This window comes from Apodemus sylvaticus, chromosome 2 (assembly GCF_947179515.1).
Source record: "Apodemus sylvaticus chromosome 2, mApoSyl1.1, whole genome shotgun sequence".
Lineage (NCBI taxonomy): Eukaryota > Metazoa > Chordata > Mammalia > Rodentia > Muridae > Apodemus > Apodemus sylvaticus.
In genome coordinates, this window is record NC_067473.1 from 169,061,949 (window position 1) to 169,084,083 (window position 22,135).

General features: G+C 37.6%; 1 protein-coding gene and 1 pseudogene across 1 annotated transcript in view; one reads left to right on the forward strand and one right to left on the reverse strand.

Annotated features, from left to right (window-relative positions):
- Positions 1-2,185: 2,185 nt before the first annotated feature.
- On the reverse strand, positions 2,186-3,288 carry LOC127678138 (cyclin-dependent kinase 4-like; annotated as a pseudogene).
- Positions 3,289-6,652: 3,364 nt separating this feature from the next.
- The window catches only part of LOC127678139 (basic salivary proline-rich protein 4-like), a 32,790-nt gene continuing 17,307 nt past the window's right edge, over positions 6,653-22,135 (forward strand). The window contains exons 1-5 of the mRNA XM_052172922.1: positions 6,653-6,716; positions 9,101-9,223; positions 9,302-9,860; positions 9,927-10,192; positions 10,367-10,417. Of these exons, the coding sequence (XP_052028882.1) occupies positions 6,653-6,716; positions 9,101-9,223; positions 9,302-9,860; positions 9,927-10,192; positions 10,367-10,417 (1,063 nt within the window). The remainder of the gene's footprint in view (positions 6,717-9,100; positions 9,224-9,301; positions 9,861-9,926; positions 10,193-10,366; positions 10,418-22,135) is intronic.

Genomic DNA, 22,135 nt, shown 5'->3' on the forward strand with positions numbered 1-22,135 from the left:
TCTCCAACATGTGTTGTCACCTGAGATTTTGATCTTAGACTCCCTAATTTGTGTAATGTAGAATCTCAGGGCCATTTTGATTTGTGTTTCCTTAATTACTAAGAACTTTGAACAATTCTTTAAATGCTTCTCAGATATTTGAGATTCCTCTTTTGTGAAGTGTCTTTTTGGTTCCATCAACATCAAACCAGACACACTGAATCTAATAGAAGAGAAAGTAAGAAAGAGGCTCAAACTCATTGGCAAGGGCAGGGATGGGGTACTGATTTATTAAACAGGATTCCAGGACTTTAAGAACAAGAATTGATGAATGGGACATTTAGGAAAAGATTCTCTAATGCAAAGGACATATTCAATAGGACAAATCAGTAGCCTAGAAATTAGAAAAAAATCTTCATAACCCCACATTATGTAGAGGATTAATATCCAAAATATATAAAGAACTCAAGAAGCTAACCATTACTCTCCCCAAAATAAAACAAAGAACCGAAATATCAGGTATGGAACTAGGTAGAGAATTGACAACAGTATTCTAGAATGGCTGAGAAGCACTTAAAGACATCTGACTCTTAACATGGATTCTTGTCAGGTATGGACTTCTGCTGGGGCTTATGCTCTGCACACAAGGTCCAATTCTGCACGTCTCTGATTTATAGATATTACTATAAAGGTAACTGAACAGTGGGTCTCTATAGATAATGTAAAATTACACAAAGACTAGGCTGATGATTTTTACACAATTTATCATGCATATATTATGAATAGAGAATATTTTAGAAGTTGACAGTTCTTCTCTGTTCAATTGAAAATGACAGTAATTTTCTCTGGGCTCATTTGGTTTTATGAGAAGAAATTATAGGTACTTGGTCTTTTCAGGTCCCTATATTTCTTTTCAAGACTGTCTCTGTTAGCATACCATATTTGGGAAGAGAATCATATGGTAGATATTAAGGGGGAAAGTGTAGAGAGCCTTACTGAGGTGCCATGCCACCTGGCAGGAACATGACTTTGACCAGTGTGAAGTTCCTCTCCCAGCCTTTGAGCAGGAACTTCTATGTTAGCCATAATCCCCTCCACCTGTGGTGTAGTGCTCTGACAAAGGTGAAGCCTATTGTTCTTCAAGGACCTGTAGTTTCATGAGAAACACTAGTCACTTGCAGAGCAACTGAACCAGCTCTGGTGAGAAGTATCCAACCTTTTCCCTTGCCTATATATTCAGAGTTCTTCATTAACCTTTGAGACCGTGAACAGCAATGCTGTCTTGGTCTTCATCTCTTTCTGCCACCTTCCCATATATCCCCAGCTTCCCTTCCAGTAACCTGTTTGATGTAACTGCGGGCAGTTACAGGAAAGGAAGCTGCTAGAAGAACAGAAATGGAAAACAGTGTATCACATAGGCAGTGAAGGAAACTGCACTCCTGTCGGAAGTTCATTTATCTTTAGCTCAGTGAATCTGGAACACAGTCTGTGATTCTTCCAAATAACACCCTGTCAGTGCCCTTTTCCTGACCTTCTCCAGTCTCAGTAGAGTGTGAAAGATATTTACGTATTAGGAAAGAAAAATATCACCTAGATCCTCTTCAAATACAACAAAATCCATTCTACAGGAACTGACTTGGAAGACTTTCAGGAAAGTTGGAGCAAAATGATGCTCCCTGCACCGGGGCATTCATGTCTGTACAGGTGAGTTCAGCCTTGAATGAATGTGTAAAATAGGTATGTGTCACAGGTTCCAAATCTCAATTCCAGTTCTTACCCTTTTCAGTTTGCTATGTCTGAAATAAAATATTGTCTTGGTGAAATTAACAACAAAAATTTATATTACAGTTTTTATTATCAGAAGTCTAACATTACTAGCCACATATTCATTTTCTTGACATGGCCGTTCTTGTATTTTAGATAATAGCTTCGTTTTTCACTCATCACATGGAGCTTTCCTCTGGGACATGTAACTCAAATATCTACCTGAGTGCTCACATATGTTTTTCCCTCTTGTCTTGTTTTGTTCGCCTGTATAAAAAAGATGCCAACATAAATCAGGGAGGGAAGAAGACAGATATGCCTGCCCTTTAGTGGAGAGATATGGGAGATCATGAGGGTAAACTTCATAAGGAGAGGTGAGGAACTGTCGTTTAAGGCTTAGAACAGTCTCTGTAAAAAAAAAACTGGAGAACCCTGCACTGCCTCATGGGAATGCAGATGCTGCAGGTTCAGAGATGTTCTCTCCACTGAGTTTCTGAAAATTGGAAAAGGCAGCCCACTCTTCACACTTCAGGTCACCTTCCTCCTTGTGTAGAGTGCTGCACGGCTCAAAAGTAAGAGATTAGTTTATGTGGGTTAAAGGTCAGCATTTCCAAGAGCAGCTGTGCTCCCGATTCCTCCATCTCTGGAGGAATGTACCACTGACTGTACTGGCCCTCTGGGTGCAAAGGCTCCTTGCGGAAGATATACCACTCAAGTTAAGTCATCTTCTGGAGGCAATCCAGTGACATCAATGGTTTTGCCCAATTAGTCTCAGAGTTTCCACAGAAGACAGGCTTCCAATTAAACATCTCTGTGAAGATACAACCAACAAACCACGTGTCCATAGTGTTGCATATGTAGATTGTAGAAGAATTTCAGGATCCAGTGTCAGAGCTTAACAACCACAGGCATGAGGGCCATCTGGTATCTGTAGATTCTGGCTAGACCAAAGTCAGCCAGCTTGACTGTCCCATTACTCATCACTAGAATGTTCTCTGGCTTAAGGTCCTGGCTAACAATTCAGTTTGCATGAAGAAACTCTAGGTAGCTTAGAAACGGATACATCAGATCCTTGATGGTCTCAATTAGCAAGCCTAGTGGGCATGCTTTGTCCAGGTATGTCCTTAAGTCCTGGTCTATATGCTCAAGCACTAGGTTGACCTTTATGCCCCTATCAGTTTGGGAAGTAGCACAGACATCTATCAGCCATACAATATTGTGATATTCAAAGGCTTCCAGCTTCCTTAGTAAGAATACCTCACAAACTGTGCTGATGCGAAGGCCCCCGCCAGCTGCTCCTCCATTGAGATCTCTCACACTCTTGAGAACCACAATGTTGTCCATTTGGGGATCTCAGGCTTTGTATACGATCCAGGAGTCACTGGCACCGATTTCAGTCACTGGTTCATATCTAGTTGTATCTATTATTGGAGCAGGGTATCTTACATCTGGCCAAGATATGTGGAGGTGGTCCTTTGTTTGGGACCCCAAAAGCCTATTCCTGTGGCACCATATACCAGGGATCAGTCCAGAGCAGATGGACATTTCAGATCATACCATAGACACAGACTGCAAGCTAGAGAGTTCCCCTAACCCCCACCCTTGCCTTGTGACCATCTGCTGGAAAGGCACAAGGAAATCCCTGTATGTTCCTTTTTAAGGGCACTCTTAGTTATATATATTCTGGGTCCCAGTCTATTTCTTTATATAATCTCTTTTTAAATTTTTTTTAAAAAATGAATTCTTTAATCTTTTTTATACTCCAGTCCTTATCCACCTGCTGGTCCACCTTCGGTCTCTCATCCCATACCTACTCCCATTTTTCCATAAGGATCTCCCCACCCCACCCAACTCTCACCCTCACACCCAACCCCAACCCAACCCTAACTTTACCCCCATCCCACATCCCACACCCCATACCCTACCCACATCCCACACCCCACTAGAACTTCTCACACCCTGGGGTCTCAAGTCTTTTGAGGGTTAGGTGCATCATTTCACATTGAGGCTAGACCAGGCAGTCCTCTACTGTGTATGTCTCTGGGGCTTCATAGCAGCTAGAATATCTTTCCTAGTTGTCAGCTCAGTGTCTGAGTGGGGGATCCAGATTAGTTTAGACTGTTGGTCTTCCGATGGGATCACCATGCTCCTCAGCTTCTTTTAGTTTTTCCCTAATTTAACATCAGAAGTTTCCAGCTTCTGTCCATTGGTTGGCAGTTTATATAATCACTTTAATGTTTGTGCATCTACATTCAGTCTTATTGTGAGATAATTCTAGTTTGGCCTACACATAGAATCTGTTCTAAAAGAAAATCAGCCTGAAGACTTCCCCATCTTCACTAAGTTAATGGAATTTAGTTTAGGCACAATTATAAAACTGAGTTGGGTCTATGTTTCAAATACATTCTAAACATGACTACTTGCCTAATACCTTTTATAAGACTGCTGAAGTCAAGGATTTACTGATATACCACCTTACTCATGGTATGGAGTAACTACTAACAATTTACTTCATGTAATTTAACCTTCAAAATACTCTATTATCTCATGTCATTTAACCTTCAGAAACACTCTATTTTAAGTATAACAAAAATTATTTTCAGTATGGGATGACTGAGACACAGGTAAATCTGGTATGAAGGAAATCTATAGTCTGAAATAAACAAGTTCCAGGGATTGAATTTCTGTTGCTATGCCCCAGTGCTTTCAAGTTTTGTTATGTTTTGTTTTGGTTTTGTTTGTTTTGGAGTTTTTTTATTTACATTGAGGGTGAAACTGTTAATACAACCGTGCCCAGTTCCTTGATTATTGTAATTTCTGTAGATGTGAACTTTTAGCAAGGATAAAAGGTTGGTTTAAAAGATGCCTATTAGAAGATGGATATGTATATTCCATTTACTTATTTCATTTTTCTTGAGCATTCTCTCAGGCCTTGAACAAGTTTAATCTTCAGAGGTTTGTATTTAGAGAAGGATATGATGTTCCTTTTCATTAGAGAAGTGACTAGACATTTAGACCACTAGAGACTTAAGAATGTCAGATGACTATGACCTTTTGGTTATTTTTTTCGTATAAGTTCTTAGAGAAGAACATAATCAAAACTTCTTTCAAATAACATTTCAAATCATAATTGAATCCCCTAATAGTTTATAAAGCTACACAAAAAAATCAATGGACATGCAACCTTAAGATATAAATTTTACTCAAGTGATTATTTGATGACTCCCATGCACGTTCACAGATTTTCTTCAACAGCTAGAAATATCTTTCTGATAACGAACATTGTGTAATTGCAACATTTTTGCTTGAAGATGTATGTTTTTACATAAATCACAGTTAGGAAATTAGAATGTATAGCAGTTTCTTTATTCCAATTAGTAGTCACCCGAGTAATGCTTATGTAAACCACTGCAAATGACTTTTAAATGTGACTTCCGAACTCATATTTGCTCCCAAATCCTTCTAACAGCTACCTCTTTTTAAAAACCATTTCTATGTGGGCAGGAACTGGAGTTAGTTACATTCTAGTTCCTACCAACATTTCTTGTCCTGCTTATCTTAGGTTAAATAACAAGAAGCACAGCCAGAGTGTTTTATTATAAATAATATACATTTGTTTGTTACATTTGGACTATGAAAGCTAAAGACCATAGTGACAACAACACTGAGTGTCTAGTGAGAATGTTTTCTCAGACTCAGGTCTCTGACACAAGCTATTTAAATGAAATGATGGGAATAAAAGCATTGGTTTACAAGCTTCAAATTTTCCTGTTTTCTACTACTTAGCAATCAGTTAAATTGCTGGCAGTCTTTGGGAATAAAGAAATATATGAATACTTGCCCAATTTTAAGCCACATCAAGGACAACATCTTCTAGAACAATGGAGAAGGAAATAAACTTAACCTTTCAAGAACAAATTTTATTTGACTGAAATAAACTTCCACTCACATCTCTTGAGCAGTACCTGATATATGTGAGCTCAAACAATTAGCACTGCTAGGTGTTGAGGGATTAATGTCGATCATTCTCAGAATGTGGGGTCAAATAAGTCAAGAAAATAAGGCTCAAATAAAGCACCATAATTTGCTGTGAAGTACAGTGTCAGAACTACAGTTCTGAGATAATAAACACAAAAATCCAATTTAGAAAAATAATTTTAAAAATTCTATAATGCACATGAAAAAATGATAGAAATCAAAGTATATCCAACCACAAAAGACAGAAAAAGTACATAGGATATGGGTAGGTGAGTCATACAAGGAGAGTGAGAAGAAATATTTCAGGATATTTATGAAAGAATTCAGCATTACAGGCCAATTTATGAAAATACCACAGAATATTACTGCACAGACTCAATAGATGTGTGATATCCTAATGAATTTAAGACCTGGGTTGAAATGAATGCTGTATTAAAAATTGTGACTGAATATCATATACACAGGACTCATATTATGTGGCTGATAGAATAAGGGCTATAAAGATTGTCAGAAGTGTCTGCTGTCTTTCCTTTGTGATCTGAGAATACTGGTAACTAATATCCCTTTCCCCCAACCACAGAAATTTAAAGAGGGGACTCAGTATCATAAAAAGATTAAAGTTCAAATTATGCCAAGAATTTCTTTGAATATATGTACTGGTATCTTACGCTATATTCCTTCAACATGTTCTTTTCTGAAGTCACATCTCATGCCTTTTGTAAATAAAATAATGACAGTCTTCCTAACCATCTTACTTTATGGGCTAAATCCAAAGACCTGTCAGGGATGCACAGAATTCTGTTTGCCAGGATTGAGGTCACCTTGTAAGAAACTCAAAAGTACCATTGTTCTGAGTTTCTTTATAAGGGGAGGTGCCTCAAGTTTCTCTCTCCTAGAAAGGACAGATAACAACTCCAGAGCCTCCTCCAGGATGTCGGTGGTTTTACTGACAGTGGTCCTGCTGGTCCTGAGCTCAGGTCAAAGCTCAAGTGAAGGTATGAGAAAATAGTTTGGGATTGGGTTTTGGTAGCTAAGAAATCCATACTGTTGGGAAAAAGGGAAGTGAATGGTGGTTACCAATATTATGATCAAAATATTATATATATTGGGAAAGCCAGTCTTGTTGCATAATGGATGCAGGGAAGATAAAAGAGATAAACACAAAGCAAAATTGCTAGGAAAATAGAGAATCGGGTAGCATGAATGACCTTTTATACACAAAGATAGACATGTTAAGACCAAATTTACAGTTTTTGAACTTATAAACTAATGCACAGATTTCATACATGAGGACTTTATTTAGATAGATTTTTCCTCTCCCTTCCTTCTCCCAAGTCCTGCTATGTTTCTATCTCAAATTCATGACTTCCTTATTATTGTTGTACACCCTCCCCACATACACAGAGAAGAGGCGGATGAGGGAGGAAGGGAGGGAGAAAGAGAGGGAAGAAGGGAGGGAGGGAGAAAGGGAGAGAGAGAGAGAGAGAGAGAGAGAGAGAGAGAGAGAGAGAGAGAGAGAGAGAGAGAGAGAGAGAGAGAGAGAGCTAAGTCTATCAAGTATTGCAGGTATATATCCAAATAGAGCTGACCACTTCTATTTGGATAACGTATCAGAGCATTCACCTGTAGAGAAAAATCACTCTTCCTCTCTTGGCAGCTTTGGCTACATGTAGCTCTTCATTTACCAGTAGGCTTTTACTCTCACTCACATTCAGAAAATCAGTATACAATTGTAGTACATGTGACATGGTATAGATGTTTATTCTTTTATTTTCTTCTTGAAAAAGCATGCTAATATAAAGATAAAGTAAAAAAAAAAAAAGTAGCCTTGCAATAAACTCAGCAAATACTAGTTGTAAATTTTGAAAGATTCTAGGATGGTAAAATATAGGTTTCATATTTAGGCAGGTGGTTGAGATTCATTAATCACATGCCTGTTTTTCTGTATCTTCCTCTCTTTTGAGACATTTCAGAGTATGGCTTACAGGCTCACACAGATTAGAGAGGTGATGGAGAGAAATCACATCTCCTTACATATATTTTTGAGTTTAAAAAGTTGGTGAATGCATTTTTAATTTCTATAGCTTTATTTTCTTGAGAAATCTAGGATACTATTTTGAAATTAGCTATCAGATGCCTATTATTTCATAGAAGTCAAATATGAAGGTGCTTCCTTTATACTCTTAGGTAAAGCCAAGTTTATTTTACACTGTCAGCTTCTTTGCAGTGTTTCAGGTCTCCAAATCATCCTATTTTTATTTAAAAGTTTTAGTAACTAATAAATGTTAAGCTTAATGATTTATACAAATCTTCTGGGTGACACCAGTTTGAATAACAGTATGGCTTTGGTTCTATTCCAGTCATAGCTTCCATGCTATGGAGCTATGCAATGCTGCAAAGGAGCATTGACAGCTGAGAAACAGCTTCCAAATGCAAATCTTACTCTTCCATGGTAGAGAGAGTTGTTAAGCTATTTCACTCTTTCTCAGACTTCTCCTAAAAAATTACATAGTTTCATTGTAAATACTGAATAGAAAATTCTTTCTCTGCTTCTTTTTTGTTTCTCTATAAAACTTCATTACTGGTAATAGGGCACAATATTCAGTGGGAATATTAAGAGAATCTGGTGGGGCGATTTTTGTTGTTACTTGTCTTTCTCTGTTCACTTTGTATATTTCTAGATCCTTGAAAAACTACCTTTTGTCTCAATGCATAGTTCATGCAATGAGACTGAAGTTCATAGGAAGCCTGTTATTGCCATATATAACTTTGTTTCTTGTGAATTGTATTGCGTTTAATTTAATATCACATGTTGTGGAGAAATTTAAGAAAAACCACTTGTTTCTGGAGCTTAGATAAGAATCTACCCATATTATCTGTATATAGAAGAGCTATAAGACATGGAAATGGACAGAGCTGTAGTTGGCTTCTGGCAAACAGTTCTAGACTGGAAATGTGTGATGAGGTCAGACAAATGCAAAAAGATGTCAGTCTCTTATATCCTGTATCATATGCACACAGAGACAAAGTATAAGGTTGAGCACAAATATATGAGAATAACTCCTTCAGAACACCCATTCAGATGCTCTGGTAACATTGGAAGTCAGGAGGAAACCCTTCAAGCAAGAGCACCCCACAGTGAAGGCTCACATTCATACCCTTCACCTCCACACCCCCAACAAGGACCACCCAGTTTTGGAGAATATCACTCCCATTCTCACCATTATCCACACTACCACCCACACAGACCACCACATGGTGGAGCCAACCAACACACAACCTAACACTCCTCACCCTGACCGTGATGGCAACTGTACTCAGCCTCATCTTCCTCTTCCAGGTCAAGGCAAACAGACTCACCTCCGTCCTCCTCGACCAGATCAAGGCAACCAGACTCATCCTCTTCCCCCTCGCCCTGGCCAAGGCAACCAGACTGAGCCTCGTCCTCCTCATCCAGACCTAGGCAACCAGACACACCCTCGTCCTCCTCACCCTGACCAAGGCAATCAAACTCACCCTCATCCTCCTTACCCTGATTATAACAACCAGACACAGCCACATCCTCCTCACCTTGACCAAGGCAACCATACTCAGCCTCGTCCTCCTCAACCTGACCAAGGCAACAACACACAGCCTCTTCCCCCTCACCCTGACCAAGGCAACCAGACTCAGTCTCGTCCTCCTCGACCAGCTCAAGGAAATCAAACTCACCCTCATCCTCCTCACCCTGATTATAGCAACCAGACACAGCCACGTCCTCCTCACCCTGACCAAGGCAACCACACTCAGCCTCTTCCCCCTCACCATGGCCAAGGCAACCAGACTCAGCCTCGTCCTCCTCATCCAGACCTAAGCAACCAGACTCAGCCTCGTCCTCCTCGACCAGGTCATGGAAATCAAACTCAGCCTCGTCCTCCTCACCCTGACCAAGGCAACCACACACAGCCTCTTCCCCCTCACCCTGACCAAGGCAACCAGACTCAGCCTCGTCCTCCTCATCCAGACCTAAGCAACCAGACTCAGCCTCGTCCTCCTCGACCAGGTCATGGAAATCAAACTCAGCCTCGTCCTCCTCAGCCTGACCAAGGCAACCACACACAGCCTCTTCCCCCTCACCCTGACCAAGGCAACCAGACTCAGTCTCGTCCTCCTCGACCAGGTCAAGGAAATCAAACTCACCCTCATCTTCCTCACCCTGATTATAGCAACCAGACACAGCCACGTCCTCCTCACCCTGACCAAGGCAACCACACTCAGCCTCTTCCTCCTCACCATGGCCAAGGCAACCAGACTCAGCCTCGTCCTCCTCATCCAGACCTAAGCAACCAGACTCAGCCTCGTCCTCCTCAACCAGGTCATGAAAATCAAACTCAGCCTCGTCCTCCTCACCCTGACCAAGGCAACCACACACAGCCTCTTCCCCCTCACCCTGTTCAAGGCAACCAGACTCAGCCTCATCCTTCTCGACCAGGTCAAGGAAATCAAACTCACTCTCATCCTCCTCACCCTGATTATATCAACCAGACACAGCCACGTCCTCCTCACTCTGACCATGGCAACCAAACACAGCCTTGTCCTCCACACCCTAACCAAGGCAACCAGACTCAGCCTCGTCCTCCTCAACCCGGTCAAGGCAACCAGACAGAGCTTCATCCCCCTCACCCTGACCATCAACATACACCACATCAAGATGGAGGCAACCATATAGCATCTCACCTTCCTCATCCTGACTACTGACAGAGACCAGCAAGAGGTAATCATATATAACCCCATCAATTCCATGCTACATGACCCATGAAAGTACCATTTTCCCAATAAAATCAAATGAACAAGGCATAAGGCCAGATATTTCACTAATCTAAATTCAGTGTTGTTTGAGTTATGTTTTACTCACTAAAGTAAGAACTTACTTTGGATACTTCCCACATTTACTGAGTCCTAAAGTGAACTTAGAACATTGTGCAGGGTCATGGAAACACAATTCAAAATGTTTGTAGTCCAATGTTTTCTTTACTTTTTAAAAGTTCTTCTAAACAATATTGATTTTCCTAAAGTATTGTTTAAATCTAGTCTTTTATTTATTTATTTTTTGACAGCATTGGTTTGGGACTCTCTTTCTGCCCTGATGTTTCTGTTCCTTTTCTCAGCCTCACTGATTTTCCATCTTATGCCTTCTCCTCAAAATACTTAACTCTGTACCACACAAAAACACTCAGTGTCCATGTCTCTGTTAAAACTTGTCTATTTATCTTCTAGATTTTCAAATGCTAACTTGATTTACTGATGCATCCTCAAACTAAAAGTAATATAAAATAATAATCTAACATCAAAAATATGCTTCTAAATATTAAATTTCTGTCTTATTTTAATTATTCCCATCTCTCCCTGATAACCTCATTAGAATGACTTTTTGATACTGTCAGGAGTGTTCAAGCATCACATTTTCCTTATGAATTATCTCATAATTTATGTAAAAACTTACTGCTTATTTCAAATAATGTGGTTTTTTAGAAAACTCTCAGTTTTCTAAAAATTAACTATCAGTTAATTTAACCTTAAAAAATCTTATTTACATTTTCCTTCAGTTTTCTCTATCCACAAACTTATTTTTCTCTTCAATAATTTGTTTCTATTTTTCTTGCTCTATTGCTTTATTCATCGTCTTCACTACTTTTTATAATTTTACAGCATCTATTATTCAACCATGCCATAAGAATTTGGTTTTTCCCTGCTCATAGATGCTTGTAGGCATTTCAATGTCTCTGTTTTATTTAACAGTGACCACTCTGAAATATCAGCCATCATTTTCCATAGCAACTAAACGGTAACTTAGAATAATTTGTGATTTTTACCTCATGGTAAAAGCTATTGTTGAAAGAACATAATGTGTTAGGGGACTAAGATGAGCAAATGAAACATTATTAGCAACAAAGAAGAGGAAAAGAGAGGAAAAGCCATGAAGTAGGGCTCCCTGATACTCTTGTTAGTGAAAGCAGCAGGAGTCAGAAACTGTCTACTATAGCAATCCATATCTATGATTTTTCTTGGCTTTGTTTTTTTTTTTAACTTGTATATAGGAAATGAGAAAGTACACATCAGAAGTTACATCACTGTAGCTGTGCTTGTGGCTGTTCCTTTGTCATTACCAATATGTAAAAGACCGAATGCAAGATTGGTCTATGCTACACATGAAGATACACAAATAAAGTATATCATTGGAAGTTAAACTATACCTTCAGTTTTGCAATAAACAGTCAGGATGCAATTTCTTCTTGTGTTGTCTCTTTTCTTGGTGGATGGAGGCTGTGAATACAAAATTAGAGTATCCATGACTTTTTTCCTGAGTGTGTTTGGAAAAATATTCTTCCCCTTTCACCAATTAGCCACATTTTATGTGAATGTGTGGGTTATTCTCAGGCTGATATTCATTCTACAGAGTAAAGAAAATGACATGTTATTTTCATAATTTTATTGTCTTATCATTTTGTAGATACAAGGAATACATAGCATGCAAAGCACTGATTATTATAATTTTTGAAACAGAACAAGGTTCAGACATGAATGTGATTATAGGCTGATGCTATTATAAACTACTCCCTGATTCTCAGCTTTCAGTTTTCATAAGATTACAAAATTTCTTCTTGGTTTTTGTTGGTTTGGTTTAGTTTCTCTCCCTCTTTCTCTTTCTCTCCTCTCTCTCTGTCTCTCTGTCTCTGTCTCTCTCTCCTCTCCCTGTGTGTGGTTGCGTGCGTGTGTATGTGTATACAAAAGGATATAAACACTTGCTCAGTATGCAGATCTGGTGTGCTGGAATTCACTATGTAAACAAGGATGGTCTTGCTCAGAGGTTGGCTATGCCAAGTCAAGTTCTCTGATTTAGGTATCTGTCACTACATTTTGCTGCCTCCAACATTTTATCTAAATACAAGTAGATTGCACATAAGGATGGTGGATATTAAGGTGTAGTTAATTTGAGTCTTTCTGATATAATCTAATATTTATCTATTTTTCCATCAAGTATTTGACTTAATGTTTATCTATTTTATTTTGGGTGTTTATACATTTGACAGTTAATATTATTAATAACAGCATTATATCCAGATATATTAAATTTTTGAGCATTTCATAAAATTTACTGAGCATATATTAATCACATCTATCTTTTCAATTCAATACATGTGTGACATTATTTCTTGTTTCCTTCTAACTTGTTTTGTTTAACCTGGATTGTTTTTCAACTTGTGGAGACAGAGGACTGCTGGAGGATCATAGATGGCCGAGTAACCAATTCAATTCCTCTTTCTTTGTTTCTTTCTTTATTTTCTTTCTTTCTTTCTTTCTTTCTTTCTTTCTTTCTTTCTTTCTTTCTTTCTTTCTTTCTTTCTTTCTTTCTTTCTTTCTTTCTTTTCTTCCTTCCTTCCTTCCTTCCTTCCTTCCTTCCTTCTTTCTTTCTTTCTTTCTTTCTTTCTTTCTTTCTTTCTTTCTTTCTTTCTTTCTTTCTTTCTTTCTTTCTTTCTTCCTTCCTTCCTTCCTTTCATTCTTTCTTCCTACAACCTGTGGAATTTGCCTTCATGATTCAAATCTCAGATACACCACTATGGCCTCTCTTAAAACTGATTTTTCTTAGATGGCCTACATCCTTTTGGGGGGTGTGGCAGATATTCCAAGTTCCTATCACTAATCACTTCCTGTGTTTCTTTGTATTACCACTCTCTCCAGACTATTGAAATGATTTCTGATACTACCTACACTACCTGGCTTCTAAGACTTCTTGTGATGTCTAAGTATAACTCTTAGTGACCCCATAACCTTGTATTTTGTATACCAACAGAACTGGTTTCATGTATATAATTCAAATTCTGTTTTTAAGTTAAGGTCCTAAGACCAGAAGACCATAGCTATAAAATCTTTGCTTGCTTGAGAACCAATTCTGAAAAGCACCTTCTTAGGTCATCATTTGAGGCACAATACCCTGACTTTGCTCTGTTTAAAGGAAAGTGTTACACGTGATTTCATGTTACTGTATTCTTCATTCTGCAATCCTATCTTCAGCAATCTATATGAAAACCATTTGATTTCTATTTACGGGAACAATATCTCTAGAAACCATGATTTCTTATAACAATATTACTCAGTTTTTTGAGTTTTTCAAACTTTTCTTTCAGACTTATTCTAACAACTCTCATAGAAGCAGAGTTAAAGTAATTAATACCCATTCATGTGCAGAATTCTGGATCACCTTGAAATTCTACCATATCTATTATTCTTGTCATTTTAATATTAATGTCTCATAAATTTTAGACCATGAACAAATTGAAAGTAAGTTATTTTCCATGATGTAGCAAATGTCATTTAGTGTAATTCCCAGTAGAGTCTCATTGACTTCTGTGAAACTTTATGAGTAATCTCAGCCTTCTCTGTTTCTACTGAAATTCTAGTCTAGAGTTTTTGCTGATATTCTATTAATCTCTACTTACAGTATCTCTCACCTGCATTGATAATAGCTAAATGTCCTTTGTGTCCTGATTAGAAATGCTCTTGAAAATGTGTCATCCAGATTGGCCTAGAACTCATAATTCTGTTGTCTCTAACTCCTAAACCTAAGACAGTGGAAGTTCTCAGGAATTTATAAGAGTGATCCTAGCTAAGACTACTAGAAATTGGGGCTATGGAAATGGGCATCTCTGGTACCAAGAAAAGACTTCCAGTGGAGGGATTGAGGCACCAACCTAGCCACGAAATCTTCAACTCAAAAATTTCCTTCCTTTAAGAGGTGTAGGGGTAAAGATTGAGCAGAAACTGAGCAAAAAGCAAAACAACAACGGGCCCAGTTGATACCCATTATATAAGTTGGGACCACCCTTGATACAATTAATGAACTTCTGCTATACTTGCAGACAGGTGCCTAGCATAGCTGTCATCTGAGAGGCTTCATCCAGCAACAGAAGGAAGCAGATACAGAGATTTACAGTCAAACATTGGATAGAGCTTGGGGAAATCCTGTGGAAAATTGGGATGAAGTATTGAAGGAGCCAGGGAGATCAAGGACACTATAAGATAACCAATGGTATCAACAAACCTGGGCTGATAAAGATTCAAGGAGACTGTACTGCCAAGCAGATTGCATGCATGAGATGGACCTAGGCTGTCTACATATAAATGACAGTTGCACATCCTGCTCTTCATTTGGGACTCTTAACAGCAAAGTCTGGCCTATACGTTTGGATGCCTTTCCTTTATCTGGTTTTCCTTGTATAGACACAGTAGGAGAAAATATGCCTGCTTATACTGAAACTTGAATGCAAATGCAAATTGAGACCCATGGGAGGCCCTTTTCTTCTGAGGAAGGGAGGACTGGAGGATAGTGTGGGGAGCAGAGCATAGAGGGAAGGACAGGGAGAAAAGGAGATAGGGGAGCTGTGATTGCGGTGCAAAGTAAATTAATTAATTAATTTAAAAAGAATAAGTAGAAGAAGAATTGCTCTTGAGACACTCTGTTAGTCTCAGCTGCATGCTGGTTTGCAATCCCAATTCCGTATTGACTTTTCAAAGATTTGACTGACAAGCAAAACAGTTTAAGAAGAGAATTAGTCATCATGTTTTTTTTTTGTTTGTTTTTTTGTTTTTTGTTTTTTTTTTTTTTTTACAATGGGCTTTAATTCTTTGTGGTAGAAGGATACAATACAGGAAAATATTTCTTTTGTCATGTTAAACATGTTTAGAGGATAATTTATTGAAGAGGAAAGACTAGTAAAAACAAAGTTGTCTTTACCTTGTAATTCATGAGGAAGTTGCTCCTATCATAAATGAATACTTTCAGTTAATATGCCTAAGATGGACAACTTCCTTCTGTAGTTGTACTTGCCTTGTTCTGGAAAGACTCAGTGAAGCAGTATAGGGAAAAACCAGAAGAGGGAAGTGGGAAGGGTTGAGTGGGAAAACAGGGGGAGGGAAGGGGACTGATGGGACTTTCAGGGAGTGGGGGTCTAGAAAAGGGGAAATCATTTGAAATGTAAATAAAAAATATATCAGAAAAAATATGCTGATTGCTGTAAAAGATTTCACTGATTCAACTATTCTTATAAGACCATCAATCACAAGGCTCAAAGGCTAACTGCTAGTTTAGCAATTGGACAAAAGACTTGCAAGCTCAGAGTAACTGTGAAATTTAATGAATATTTGTTACAAAAATTAAGTTTTTCTGACATCCAGACAGTATATGAGCTAAGCCTACCTCCAAAAATTTCTACACTGTGAGTTTTGCCTTTAACCTCCTTCCACTAACAAAAATCTGGACCTTATCTAGAGAATCTGGCTTGGTCCTTGTACAATAAAAGGTCTGAGGCTATTTCTGGATTTGAAAACTCTCCAAAACCCACCATTCCCTGACTTTAAAATCCCACTAATACCCAGGATTGGCTTGAAATGTCACCAATGTCTACCCTGAAAAACTCTGACCTAGAGAACTCAACTACTCATGAAACCCTATACAAAGTGTGTGTTCTGTTTAATTCAGTCTTACCCAGTAAATCTTTGATGTGTGATTTGTTGGGCAGTGTGACATTGTGATATTTCTTTGCTCCCAACAGCCAGGATTCCTTTTCTTTCAGAGCTGAAACACTTGCATTGGGAAAAACTCTTCCTCTAAAACATATAAAACTTATATTGGGAAAGCCTTTCCTCTCAGAACTATAGACTAGTCCTTATCAGTATTTTGAAATATAATCCTTTGATTATTAAAATCTTATTCATTGTCAGGTTGGTGAATGTCTAATGAGCCAGAGCCATAACAATGTGGATACTAGCAGCCAACATGCAGGCAGGCCATAGTTCTGCTGCTGATGTTCTTCAGTTTTTTTTTCTTAATTAAGATTTCAAGCCTATATTGCTACTCACCTTCATGGCTATTCTTTTCCTTTAGTTAATTCTCTCTTGATAAATTTCTCACATATTTATTAAAGACTGCTTTACTGAACTAATAGGAACATCTCAGTCCAGTAAAATTGTTTCAGTCAAGGTCAAATATATTGGTGATTTTTATTTCTTTTTTTTCCACTTCATTTTGTTTCTTTTTTTTCTTTAACTTTTTTTGTTTTCAGCTTAGCCTTTAACATTTGAGCCATCTCTCTAGCCCAAGGTGAATTTGTTCTATATATTGATTTTTGAGACTGATCTTTTCTTAGCAATGGAGAAAAGGATCAAAATCAGAGAATCTTTAGCTGGAATTCATTTTCATAGAGACAGTGCTTGATTTGAAGAAATTGTTGTGTACCTAAATATGAACTATTAAAATGGAGAGGTGAGATGTTAATGTCGATTTTTAAGATGTCAGAGATTTTTGCTTTTATTCCGTATTAACCACACATGATGTAGACTATTCCTATTATAATTTTGAGTAGAAACACTCCTTACAACTTTATTTTCACTGTATTTTTAAAGAATGTGGTTGCAGGAGAAGGGTTTGAAATAAATATTTGATCATTAAATCTGAGAGATGTAAATTAAGCAGACCTAGGTAGAACATGTGTTGACTATTTCTCAGTGTGCTTTCCCAGGGTCTATTGGTCTATTACTTTTACTAACATGATCAGAGATTGGACAAATCACACAGAAAAGAGGTATGTCTTGGCTCTGCTTTTGAGGCATAAGTTAAAATACCATATCTTCAAATGCCCTTCTGACTGACACTATCTTGAGTAAGAACAGAAAGTGACAGGGAGCAAGGCTATGTGTCTCTCATTTCTAACACTTTATATAGTTATCAGTAGTGCTTATGGAGGCTCTTATGTATTATTATTTAAAAATAAAATCACAATAAAATAAAAACCACAGAGGACACAACTCTAAATATCAGAGTCAGATAACAGACTTCTATCTCTTTCATATTTCCCAGTGAGCATTAAAGGGCAATATAAATAAGCTTGTGAACCATTTAAACCATATAGTAACATTTACACTGTAGAAAAGAAAAGTCCTTTCCCTAAAACTTAAGTTCAGTAATTTGCGCATAATTTACTAATGAAATTGAGCAGCCCTAGATAACACATATATACAATGTGTTTATTATTTCTTAGTGCTCCTTTCCAGGGTTTATTGGCCTGGGCTATATAAAGTCCAGTAAGAAGTACCTATTAAGAAAGATCAACGAAGACTTGAAATAAGGAATTCATATAAATTTGGGAACACTGAAGTCTTGAAACATGTACTTTTCTGTACTTATATTGCATGGATTAAACGAATTAGTGATTAATTGTGAGATACCTGTTGACTTTAAACAAAGAAAAGAAATAACACACTTACGCTTGGAGTCATTTAATCAATTGAAAGTCCAGATTTGAATTCTCTACTGTGTGCTCTCAGTGTTGTATGTCCTTTGACTTTCTGTAGCATATATCAGAATCTGTACCTGATGGAATCTGTCTGTCCTGTCTTTGTGAATCTGTCCTTATGTCTGTGTCTGCATCTGTACATGTCCATCTTTAAGAAAAGGCCTCACTATTTATTGAACATCCTAGATAGTATCACATGAGGAAGCTACAGGATATATTACAGTAATCTTTAACAAGGTTATACAAGTGATTAGGCCTCTGGCTCCAATAGATCCAAACTGATCCAGCTAACAAATATTAGTACAAATATCATTATTTATAATCCAATATCCATAAATGGATATTCATTTTAGAAATTCTCTTTCAATCTCTGTATCTGGTGCTTTCAGCAAATGATAGATTGTTGTGGGTCACAGCATGGAAGAGTTCATAATGTAAGATTAAGCTATGTATTAGCCTAAGAAGTCAAAGTTGATTACAAGTAAACCAAAGTAAAGTTGTTTGTTGCATTGTTCTTTTAAAATCAAGTAGACTGAGAACAGCACATATTATCAATCTTAAGTGACTTGAAAGTGTATTAATAACTCTAGCCATGAGGCCCAGCCAAAAATCCAGTCTCAAACAACATAGAAAATAAATATATCATAAGGTATTGCCACATATGGTAAAGTTATAAAACATATTTTAGAAATACCATAGCAAAGTGAGTAAGATTTACTATAAATAACTTTTCTCATCTTTGGGGTACATAGAAATAATTAGAATCAAGATATTATCACCAAAATGAGATGTAGTATGTCCTTACATATAATTTATTTGATATCAAAATACCTCTAAGAAACCCTCTTGTTTGTGTTTGTTCAAATGTATTGTGTATTTTTGATATCTTCACAAATGAGTGATGACAAAATTAATTGAAAACAACTCTATTTGTCTTATAATATCAGGTACCTATATGAGATGGTTTCATTCAGATGTATACAAGCTAACCAACCTATTTTATAGATTGTCAAGTCCAAAGGAAGTTCCATTTCCCTAAATTTGTGACTTAAGACAGAAGCAAATATTTTTGGAACTTAAGAAGCCATTTCCTCTCTACCAAAGGAGCCATTTATTTTATGACTGGCAGAAGGAACAGATGACTATATCTGGTGCCAACTAGGATAACAAAGTGCATTCTGACCTCCAACCCTTCTAAGTATTTTAAGTACCAGATTATCCATATCATAGTCTATGCTGGCATCCTGGCCTTCTCAGCATTTCTCATGTCCTCTTCTACTTTAAACTTCTCTAGACCAGAAGCTTCCCTGCCCCTACCTACTCATTTCTCCTTATGACTCTGATATTTTGCACCCTCCCCTCTCTATATGTGTCTTTGTCTCTCTCTATATCCCTCTGTCTCTATCTTTCTCTCCTCTTTTTTTTCCTCCTCTTCTGGTCCTCTCTCTTCAATTTGCCTTCCCTTCTACATCTCCTCTCATGGCCAAGTTTATGCTAGACATTCACAATCTACAATTTTCTCTCTGCTCTAGGCTCTACCAGATGCCCCTTGAAGTTCTCTGCCTGATATCTATAATTTCCAAAAATCCATTTAACCATATCTTGGAGTGGTCACATTGTCAGTTTATATTCTGAAAAAAAATCAGTTTATACTGATGATAAAATATCCATGTGTAAGATAAATGAATCTCTTCAAGGCGGCCTGCCTTTTCCAACCATAGCACGCTCCTGATTTGACTCTCCTAAGGTAAGTATGGATCATTTCTTTCTCCTGGTCTCTGCCACATACCTTATTTGATTCCAAATTCTAAAGTTCGTCTTCTCAGCTGCTTCTTCCTTCAAATTGTCATGCTTCTCAACTCCACTGTTATTCAGGACCTTTGGCTTCTGTAATCTGCTACTTCTGCATAAGCCACACCAGTGTGCTAGGAAGCATATGTCTTTTATACTGCACTCACAGCACATGGAAACGGCAGCCTCTCTTCTGTGATTTGGAATATTTGTCTCTGAAGAATACATTGTTCTGAGAAACTAGTTCTTTGGGTTCAAACTCCATCTTAGTGAACCTGACCTAAAATTGAACTCAAGTTAACTACTAGGATAGTACCTTGCACAGGTTTCCAGGTTATCACCTCCCAACAAAATCTACATCTATCACCAGTTTCTAGGTTTACTGGCAACAAATCTGCACCTCCAAATTACAAGCCTGACCCTGACACTTTTAACAACCACTAGTCAGGAGAAAAGCAAACATTAAACTTATAGTTTGTGTCACAGCACCAGTCATTTATGCTAAGGCCACAATAGACCCCACTCAGATGTGTGTCAGGCTAGATTCCCCCTTCTTATATCTTCAAATGATTGCCTGAAACTTGGCTCAGGGACACATTGTGCTGCACCAGAGACTGTGGTGGGGGTATGGCCCAAGCTTGAGCTTATAAATAAAGACCTTAGTTTGATTGCAGTGAAGTCACCATGGTGCTATTTTGGAACTTGCAAACAGGCAAAAGAGTTCTGCTTAGGAATGCCTCTGATTGAAATTGGGATCAGGACACAACATTCTCTCTCCTATTTTGTTGTCTTTTTGCTCATCCACTTTCTCTACTCTTGGCTGCTCTCAGTTCCCTCCTGGATGCTTCTGTGCATCCACATAGGGGCAGTCTATTCAGTTGCTGTCTCTTGTTGGATCATTTGAGCCTGCTTAAATCCTGCAGATTTATCAGATACCTAACTTATACCCTTCCAGACCTCTCTGATATGAAAATCATCCTTCTGGCAGAATTATTTTAAAGCTCTTGTCCTTCTGGTCTTTAACATCTCTCCTAGCACTCTTTGGAATTCTCCTTCTGGTAGAGTTTCTGGTTTTCATCCTCTCCCTCCTTCTATAATTAATCTCCTTTTCTCTTTAGCCTCAACTTGGCTCACTTTGATGGCCACAAATAGCATTGTGAATTTGCAAGTTATCAAAGATATTAAAACCTTCTGCCACTGTGGAAGGATATGATCCTAAAAGTATCTTATCACTAAGAAATTTCTTCTTTCCGCCCTTGAAAATTTTTTACCTCTATACTTTCTTTGCTCTCTGATCTCAAAAAGTTCTCTTAAGAAAATATGTAAAACTTGTAACAAAAATTATAATAAAACTTGCAACAAGCATTTACAGTTAAAATAAAAATACACATAGGTAATCTTAATTTGCTACAGTCTGCTTGTGTGTAACCAGGATTTGTCTTTTATTGAAAAAATGGATCTACTACATCATATCATATATGCAACTTGTACTCAACTTTTGTTTAAGAAAATAGATGTATTAAAGAAGAGATGAGAATAGACCAGAAGAGACTATGTGCTGGTGGTTATAACTTAGAGTAATAACAATCATGTGGCTTGCTGACATCTTGGTTGATAAATTCATCAGAATAAAAGCAATCCTGGGGCTGGCAGCCAAGTTTACTAATGTTAATGTGTAAACACCATGTAATGTCATCACAATCATGATTCAAATGATGTGGTTTAAAATTGCATATCAGATATTCATAACAGTAGCAAATAGTTATGAATCAATTTTATGGTTGGTGATTACCACAACTTTAAGATCTATATTAAAGTACTGCTGTATTAGAAAGGCTGAGAACCAATGATATCAAACAACTAAGAAAGCATGCAAAATATGCTTTTGGTCCTGCTGAGTCCTTTGTTTGTTAATGTATTTTTATTTCACAATACCAATTTATGTGACAGTTAGATAAGACTTTCATGATATAGATGCCATTTTTTTTTTATGTAAGATGAAGCCCTACAACCTTAAACAATTCAGAGAGTGACTTCTCCAAACTCATAATTTATATTTCTAAAGGGGAAACACCTGATGCTTTAGAGTACATAAAAATTCTGTTCTGGTGTGTTTGTGCATGTGTAGAGTACATTTGTTTACAATATGGTAAAGTGTGTGAAGGTCAGAGGATAAATTTATCTCTTGGTGTTCATATGTATCATTCCATCCTTTGCTTGTTACTGGATATCACATTGGTCTCAAAATTTCACATGTAGGGAAGCTAATTGGCTTCCAAATTTGCAAAGATTCA